Source organism: Pygoscelis adeliae, unplaced genomic scaffold (genome assembly GCF_000699105.1).
Source record: "Pygoscelis adeliae isolate BGI_AS28 unplaced genomic scaffold, ASM69910v1 Scaffold32, whole genome shotgun sequence".
NCBI classification, from domain to species: domain Eukaryota; kingdom Metazoa; phylum Chordata; class Aves; order Sphenisciformes; family Spheniscidae; genus Pygoscelis; species Pygoscelis adeliae.
This window is the reverse complement of record NW_008824368.1, coordinates 3,133,796-3,142,767: the sequence shown is the minus strand read 5'-3', so window position 1 is coordinate 3,142,767 and position 8,972 is coordinate 3,133,796. Positions and strand designations below refer to the sequence as shown.

The window sequence follows — 8,972 nt, the reverse complement described above, 5'->3', positions numbered from 1 at the left end:
CTGCCCCTTCTTCCACAAGTGGTAAACTCTCCTTTTTTTCCTGAGTCCCAGCAAGAGCTCCCTGTTCAGCCAGGCTGGTTGTCTTCCCTGCCCGTTCTTCTTATGGCATATGGGGGCAGCCTGCTCCTGCGCCTTTAAGACTTCCTTCTTGAAGAAAATGTAGTGGAGGTGCACAGAACTACCTGAAACGTTTGCTGATCAAGAACTTGCAGATAACTACCTTAGTGACAATGAAAAGAAACCGTCCTTGAGAGTGGGTCTTCTAAATAGCTGCCAGTTACACTTCAAAGTAGAGTGGCATTTTCAGAGTGTCCTGGAACAGGGTGTTTCCTTTTGTGTTCAGAATTCTTATTGTGCTCTTTAAAATGATTGCTGCTTTGTGCGGAGCATACCCATGTGCTAAGATCCATAGCACATGTATCAGCCAGGACAAGAAAAGATAGGAAAATAATTTGAGTGACAATTAGGCCTAATTTTCAGAGCTTGGTACGTCCCAGACTAGAGCTGAAAGAGGGATAGATGAGCAGCACCATACAGACTTCAAAAGCAGCTTCAGATTTAGTAATTCAGTTACAAATGGCACTTGGGTTATATGTCGGGCTTTAGTACAGCCTCATATCTGTAACCGCAAAGAAATTGAATAATTTACAGATCTAAGGCAACAGTGTTCTGGTAGCAGCTGGATTGCATAATGAGATCTGTTTCTCCAGCTTCATCAAACTAGCCTGTATCCAGTTTCCTCACAATACATGGGAATCCAGATGTAAGAGCTCTTGTCTGTGGTATGCAGACTTTTTCCGTGGAAGAGTCTTTAGAACCAGGATTTATTTCTATAAATGAAGAGACAGAAATAAAGCTAGAGAAGCTATTGGCTCCCAGGATGGTCAAGCTTGAGACAGAAATTAAATTCCTGAGCGTTTCCAGATGCTGGATGATTCAGATGGGTTTTCAGCTGTAATTGACAGATTTTTCTATGCTTCATCAGGGTTTTGTTATGGCCAAAGCAATGACCAGAAAAATCAGGAATTTGCGACAAGTCCCTGTTTGAAGTTTGACAGGGGCACAGCACTCTGATACTAACAGGCACATGTAGAAACCACCAGAAGAAAAAATACTGTTTAGGGGAAGCGTAACAGAGATTGTTTAATGATTCATATCACAATTTGTACTGAAGAGCCATATGCTCTGATCCTGGCTGATTACTGCTACCCAAGGAAGAGCTGTAACATCTCTATGGACTTGATGTTGAAAAAAAGTAAAATAATAATATCAGTAATGCATTTTTCTTTAGGTAAAGAAGAGTGGTCTAGTTGTGGTGAAAAACATGAAGATTATCGGTCTTCATTGTTCCAGTACAGACTTGCATGCTGGCCAGATTGCACTCATTAAACACGGATCAAGACTTAAAAACTGTGATCTTTATTTTTCCAGAAAACCATGTTCGACTTGTTTAAAAATGATTGTAAATGGTAAGCAATGACTTGTAGTAGAGTAGGAGTAAATGTTATGCTTGTGCTTGGTGGTGTCAGAAAGCCTGTTTTCTCTTTGGACTGTCCCAGTTGTGAATGCCAATCCCTAACTTGTATAGCCTGCACTGCTATTTTCCACAAGGCTGAAAACAGTATTGAATATCAATTTCCTGGAGCTGATGATCAAGAAACTAGGGTTTGCTACTGAGACCCTGTTTCTCTGTGCAACTATTATTATGGGTGGTTCTTGTCTCTTGGTTGGGATGCACTGCTGAGATTCTCATACATCTGTTGCACTTTGCCAGAGCACTGATGACTAGGCCTAGATTGCTACATTTTTCCTTGCCCTCCCATCGCTTGTCAGTGGCACCAGAGGAAGGGTGTTTTTTATGCAGAAATCACATGGAGTACTTTAGGGTTTTCTTTCCGCAAGTGAGATGAAGATTGTGCTTGGTGGTGTCAGAAAGCCTGTTTTCTCTTTGGACTGTCCCAGTTGTGAATGCCAATCCCTAACTTGTATAGCCTGCACTGCTATTTTCCACAAGGCTGAAAACAGTATTAAATGTGCATTTCCTGGAGCTGATGATCAAGAAACTAGGGTTTGCTACTGAGACCCTGTTTCTCTGTGCAACTATTATTATGGGTGGTTCTTGTCTCTTGGTTGGGATGCACTGCTGAGATTCTCATACATCTGTTGCACTTTGCCAGAGCACTGATGACTAGGCCTAGATTGCTACATTTTTCCTTGCCCTCCCATCGCTTGTCAGTGGCACCAGAGGAAGGGTGTTTTTTATGCAGAAATCACATGGAGTACTTTAGGGTTTTCTTTCCGCAAGTGAGATGAAGACAAGTCAGATTATTCACTTCCTGAAATGGGATCTGCTGGTACAGCCCTTCTGCAAGTATTTGTTTTTAATCTTGGCAGCAACTTCTGTTAGTGCTAACTTTTTTGTGTGGTATTAATGTATCTGTTGTAGGTAAGATGCAAAATTAGGCTGCCACAAAGATCTTAGAACTTAGGAAATTCCAATTTTTGTCTATAGTCTGATTATCAAGTCTGATAAGCTCTTGATACTTGTATATGCTAGCATTTTTGTTGTCCAGATGCCACTGAAACAGCATTCATGGCCTTAAAGGAGTAAAAACAGGGTTAGGCAATAATGTGTTGAAAATGAGGTTTATGTTCCACTGTGCTTGCATGGTTCCTTTTGCTGCATTATCTTCTCTTCCAGCTGGGGTGAACAGGATTTCTTACTGGCCTGCAGATCCTGAAATCAGCTTGCAGACTGAGGCGTCCAATCCCATGACTACTGATGATGCAAAGCTAGATGCCAAAGCAGTAGAAAGACTGAAGTCAAACAGTCGTGCTCGTGTATGTGTGTTGCTTCAGCCCTTGGTGTGCTATATGGTGCAATTTGTTGAAGAAACTTCCACCAAGTTTGATTTTATTCAAAAAATAGCAAAATCTCAGCCTAACTCGAATACTGACTTTTATACTGCATGTAGACAAGAGAGAATAAAAGAGTATGAAAGTTTATTCCTAATTTCAAATGAGGAAACGCACAAGCAAATATTGATGACAATAGGACTGGAGAACCTCTGTGAAAATCCGTACTTCAGCAACCTGAGGCAAAATATGAAAGATCTGGTCTTGGTCTTGGCGACAGTGGCTGCCAGTGTCCCTGTCTTTGGATGCTTTGGGTTTTACAACAGTGAATCATGGCGAACAAATGAAACAGACCATCAGGGTTTGCCCCAAGAAATTGCAAGGCACTGTATGATACAAGCCAGACTACTTGCATACCGGACAGGTGAGTTGTTACAGTAGCGAAGGAAGAATGGGTCTCATGAGTAGAGCGAGTTCCTGATTTCAGTTTTACTTCCAAATACTTCTTTGAGCAAGCTGCTGAATTCTGTTCCTACATCTGTTGAAACAGGAGCAGCAGTAGTAGTAAAAACTCCACGGGGGTTCATAGCATTGTGTGTGAAAGCACTGAGCTTTCCAAGAGAAAATCAGGGCAGGTATTTCACATACAGTGCTAGCAAAGCCTGCCCTGACAACATGTCCAACACCTATCTGAAAATAGACTACAATGACAGCTAAATTCTTCAAGCTGCTCTGAGGCTCTTTTTTACAGAGTTTCACAAGATGTTTCTGTTATCAAATAAGTGCCAATATTTTAAGCATATTATGTACACTTCTTCAGAAAAGAGCAGTGAAAGAATATCCTTCCAGTAGGGCATTAAGTACAGTTATATTAAGTTTCCTAGTTCCAATCTTATTAGTGAAAGTGATTATGTATCTGATGGGGGTTTTCTCTGCAAAGATGCTGGGGTTTTGATGTACAGGCTTTCAGGGTGGAAGGGTAGTATCTTTTGATTGACTATCTTTTGATACAGATGACTTCTGTTAGCTACTTCATTCTGTCTGGGTAGCAATGCAGTAAACTGGTAAGTTCTTCCAGAGAACAGAATATGAAGACTTAAAACTTGGTGGTACTCCTTAGTGATGTTTTTTCATCGTAGATAGGATAGTTGCTTTTTTAAAACCCTTGTAAACAAATAAATAGTACATATTTAAAGCTTAAAACAAAACTAACCCCCCAATACACACACACAAAACCAACCTATCAAGTCAGGTGCTGAATGTGCCTTTCGACTTATTCAGACTTTGTTATTTGTAAAGGTGAATCTTCATATTTTAGAACCTTTCCCTTTTTTGGTTGGGTGGAGGTTTTTTTGGGTATCCTCCGCAAATTTGATTACCGAAAGTTGCAGAGGAGATTGCATTTTTAGAAGTACTTCAGAAGTTTCATGGAACCAGTTGTGAGTTTTTTGTACAACTGCTGTTGTACAGAGCAAGACAGAATGACCGAGCTTGAGTACTCATACTTGCGGGAGCAAAATTCAGTTTTATCTGTGCTGTTCAGCCTGGACTCAGGTCTGTTTTTTGAGCAAACTCTTATTCCGCTTTAGTCCTGTAATGACATTAAAATAAGTAACAGCACACACACACATATTTAAATGCTTTACATTATTAAATAGATAGATATGAGGGGAGCAAGATGATAGGATGTTTTCTATGCTGGCTTAATATACATCAGTGACTAATAAATACGCAGAATATAAATAAAGTCAGCCCTCATAAAACATACCTTTGGCAAGAAAGACCCTCTTTGACTGATTGTGTATGGTAGTGATACTAAGGATGATGGAAATGGTTAATTGAAACAGTGTCTTCTACAATATTAATCACTGGAAGCCTGAAACATTTTTTTCTCCTTGATATGCTCTGTTTTAACTGGTCAAGACTCTCATCAGTAGCTACTGGGGAAGATTTCCAAGTTCCATAAAAATCTTCCAAGTCACATAATGAAAGTTCTGTTCCAGTTTTCCTGTGGTGGTGATAGGAAACACCCCCCAAAATCCGATTGTAACATTTTGTCTCTGAATTAGGTATAGAATACAACTAATTTTGATAGGAATTCAGACCACAGAACCATAAACTTAAGGAATGACAGAAATTCAGTAATTAAATTAAGTAGTAAACAATGAGAAGGTTCTATCAGTTTGCCATCTCACATCAGCGAACCTGTCCACATATATTCTTGGCACACATTTTCTTATCTGATATATGTATTGGTTGCTTCTTAGTATTTGTGAACAAATGTATGTAGCAAAGTTTTATAGAATGGCTGGCCTTGCAGTTAAAGCACACCCAGCTTTTGCAGTAGACTCATGTGACTTCAAATCTCTTAATCTTTCTGGATTTCTTTTCTCATGTCCACGAAGCAGCAATGAATGTTATTCCTTACTCTAGGATGTCATATGTTAATGTATAGGTAACTCAGAAGTGCTTTATTTGCTATTTACTGCTAAAATGTTATGTATTTTAGAGGATCATAAAACGGGAGTTGGAGCTATTATTTGGGCAGAAGAAAAATCAGTAAGTATTGAAAAAGTTACTTTTTCTTGCACTCTCAATTCATACACTTGTATCTGCTTTGGGCTTGTTATTTTGTGTTAAGTTTATACATGCGCATTTTTCATGCACACCCACAGTGTTATAGAAAGCTTGCACTTCTTATTCTTTACTAATAAGTTAATGACTGGTTCGTTGTTATGCTGTCAAGATGAAGGGGAAGTATAAATGAGTTTAGTAACTACCACAGACAGTGTCTCCGCCTCGCTTTTCAGTGTGCTTGCTTCCCTAGTCATTGTCAGTTATTCCAGGTGTCCTGGCTGCAAAGTTTAGCCACAGCTGCTGATCGGGCGGCATGTGCCCTACCCTGCATGCTCCCTTTCTGCAGCTCTTTTTTGGAGAGGTCTCAGTGCAATCATAGCCTGACAATCTCTTGAGGATTTTTGTTGCAGTTGAAATGCTGTACTGGCTTTAGCACATTCCTTTTTGGATCAAAGTGATATTTTTCTACAAATATTGTTACTGTGCTTTTTCCCATCCAAACATAAAGTTTTTATTTCTTTATGTCTCTGATGATGTATGTTACCAATCCCAGCAAGCCTCATTTTTCATGCAGCTGCAACATAGTCTTCATTTGTTTTTAGCGCTTCAGTCATCAGCTGTTTGTTGCTGTTTTGTTTCTTGTTCTGATTTTAATCGCCAATTGCTACTTGATCAGCCCATTGGTCACTGGGTCTGTTGAGAGGCAGGTGAAACACAGTCTCTGGCACATCAGGGACTAACTCCAGCTGTCTTTAATTTTGTACATTGCAGAAAGGCTTGAGGACTAAATCCTTCAGACTTCTTGTTCCTGCTATCAGTATTACTTGCTAAAAGGAAAGCCTCTAAAGCCTGGTGCAGTGTGTTGCCTGTGGTGTTACAGTTTGCCTATGCGGCTCCTATGGAGCTTCCGTACAGGCATAGAGCAGTTAGCAAGAGCTGTGTTCTCTTTTAACTGCAGTAACTTGGCATGAACTGATAATGTGAAAGTATACATTGCACAACACTTTGACTTAGTACTCAGTTTAAATGTCTCCAAATTTGATGCTTTGCTTACTGTTGCAGAGAAGCTGTGATGGAACAGGAGCAATGTATTTTGTAGGCTGTGGTTACAATGCCTTTCCTGTTGGATCTGAATATGCTGATTTTCCACACATGGATGATAAACAAAAAGATCGGGAAATCAGAAAGTTCAGATACATTATACATGCAGAGCAAAACGCCTTGACATTCAGGTAATGGGTTTATTTTTACCACAGAAAAGAATGAGATGGTTCGGAAACAATTCCACGACAAATGCATGATGTCACTGGGATGAAGTGTGGTTTGCAGTCACGGTCTCGTTTATGCCTATGATGCAGAACTTATATGTGCATGGACACAGTCAGCTCCTGGGGTTCTTCTTAAGTGAACTTGGTTTTTAAAGGATATTCACTCCAATGCATGGCAGCTATCCTTCAGATACAAGCCACTGCCTCTGCTTCCTGCTAGGACCATGCTCTAATGTGAAATACGGAAGCGTGGCAATTGTTGAGGCTTCCGACAACGATATGTGTGGAGAGGTGTCACAGATAGTAAAACCAAACCAGATATCGTTGTGTACTTGTGCACTTGATTAGGAATAAGTTGCTTCTGAGAGTAGATAACACAACACTTCTTTGCTTGCTCTTGTGAGGTATCAAGTTTGTCACCATTTAATACTATCAAGATACAAACTCTGAAATTCTGTTTTCTGACTGCTTGTAGGTGTCGAGAAATAAAGCCAGATGAGAGAAGCATGATATTTGTGACGAAATGTCCATGTGATGAATGTGTCCCTTTAATCAAAGGGGCTGGTATCAAGCAGATCTATGCAGGAGATGTTGATGCTGGAAAAAAGAAAGCAGACATATCCTATATGAAGTTTGGTGAACTTGAGGGTGTAAGCAAATTTACAGTAAGTGCCCAAATGTACTATATTCTAAAAACTCTGGGCAGCATTAGGGGGAGGGTGGAGTAGGCAGTGAGCAGTCATCTGCAGCCAGCATAGAGGAGTGTTTTCTTGCGCTGTTTAGTCAAGTGAGTGGAATTGAGAGGTTGGTCTGTCATGACACTGGGAAGAAGTACCATATGCCAGACGGTGGGGCCAAGTGTGTCTGTCTTCTTTAACTGCCTTGCAGATTTCCCTCTAACTTGTTGCTGTTGTTTGAAGCGGTCTCTTCACACCCTGAAGTTCTCTCCAAGCCTTCCTGTCACAGCATGGCAGCTGATGTGGGAGATCACTGTGTGATTTTGTAGGCCCTTCCAGCAGCTCCTGAAAGAGCTGCAGTGGGTTTTGAAGGTGGCCAAGTGCACCTGCACTCAGGGTGCTCACCATGACAAACTGCCGCACTGTCGGTTTGAGCAGGCTCGTTTCCCCTTCTCAAGGGAGTAAATGGCCACATATCCCTTACTAGCTTTTTATCCTCAAAGCAAGTGTGTGTTGTGGGGGGAGCCCTTCATTTCCCGCCTCACCCCTAGTCATGCCTTACAGTGAAGGACTGTAGGGTACTTTTTCTTTCTCCCTTTGCTCTTTCTTCTGTTTTCTGGAATAAGTAAACTTTTTCTTCTTCTTTTACCAGTGGCAACTAAATCCATTGCATACTAATGCCCTTGAATTCCATGACCCCACAGCCAGGGAAAGTAAGTATTTTTTCATTAATTCATTTCATGACTGGGGTCAATAAGTGAGATCAAGTTTTAAACAAACCTGAATCCCTCTGGGATTGATTAGTCTTAATTAATCTTGATTTCGATTAGTTAAAGTTTGCTATGAAAACTTCTCTGAGCTTTTTGGATAGATGAACTAATGGTTGAAAACAAGCTTGTTTTAAACAAATGCTTGGCATTGGCGCACACGTTACAAAACCTAGTAATGCTATTACCAAGGTCGACAGTGTGCTGTTTTGCACATAGTCATTTCAGACTACTTTATCATGTTTTAAATTTTGCTCTATAAAGACTTTTTATATTGTGTTCTATAAAGAGTGCCATTCTTTTTCAAGAGCAATTGGACTCCTCCAAGTCATTTAAATATGTTCTGCAGGACATTTCAGTGCTTCTTTTATGAAGTAGAATCTATGCCAATGCTTTTCAATCAACATTTATTTTTGTATATATATATATACGCATATATAATACAAAGGCCACAAAATCCTTGTTGACCTGCACCCCTGTGGCAAGGGAGCTGTCATCTTCTGAAAACAGAGTTTAGATGAGTCTTATGTTGAAGCCTTTTTGTGCTACAAAAGAGACCCACCATTGGCATCTACTGTCAGCTACCAGTCCTTAAAATGTTTCTCATCCAGAGGGGAAAATAATGTGGAAAAAGCTTCGTGCCTCAAGCGTGAAGATACGAAGCGTAAAGATAGGGAGTTGGCAGTTACTCACAGCATTGAGCACCATGCTAGGAGCATAAAAAAGACTGAAGGTGGTTTTTGTAGCACATGAATAGCTACATACTACAAGCTAATTCCTAACATGTAGTGAGCTAGATTGGTGGAGAAGTCTCTTTGTTAGCTATT

At 40.3% G+C, this 8,972-nt stretch overlaps 1 protein-coding gene across 1 annotated transcript in view; it reads left to right on the top strand.

Moving 5' to 3' along the window:
- The window catches only part of CDADC1 (cytidine and dCMP deaminase domain containing 1), a 15,138-nt gene that overhangs the window by 2,469 nt on the left and 3,697 nt on the right, over positions 1-8,972 (top strand). The window contains exons 2-7 of the mRNA XM_009319955.1: positions 1,292-1,469; positions 2,702-3,280; positions 5,366-5,415; positions 6,496-6,665; positions 7,177-7,366; positions 8,031-8,091. Of these exons, the coding sequence (XP_009318230.1) occupies positions 1,292-1,469; positions 2,702-3,280; positions 5,366-5,415; positions 6,496-6,665; positions 7,177-7,366; positions 8,031-8,091 (1,228 nt within the window). The remainder of the gene's footprint in view (positions 1-1,291; positions 1,470-2,701; positions 3,281-5,365; positions 5,416-6,495; positions 6,666-7,176; positions 7,367-8,030; positions 8,092-8,972) is intronic.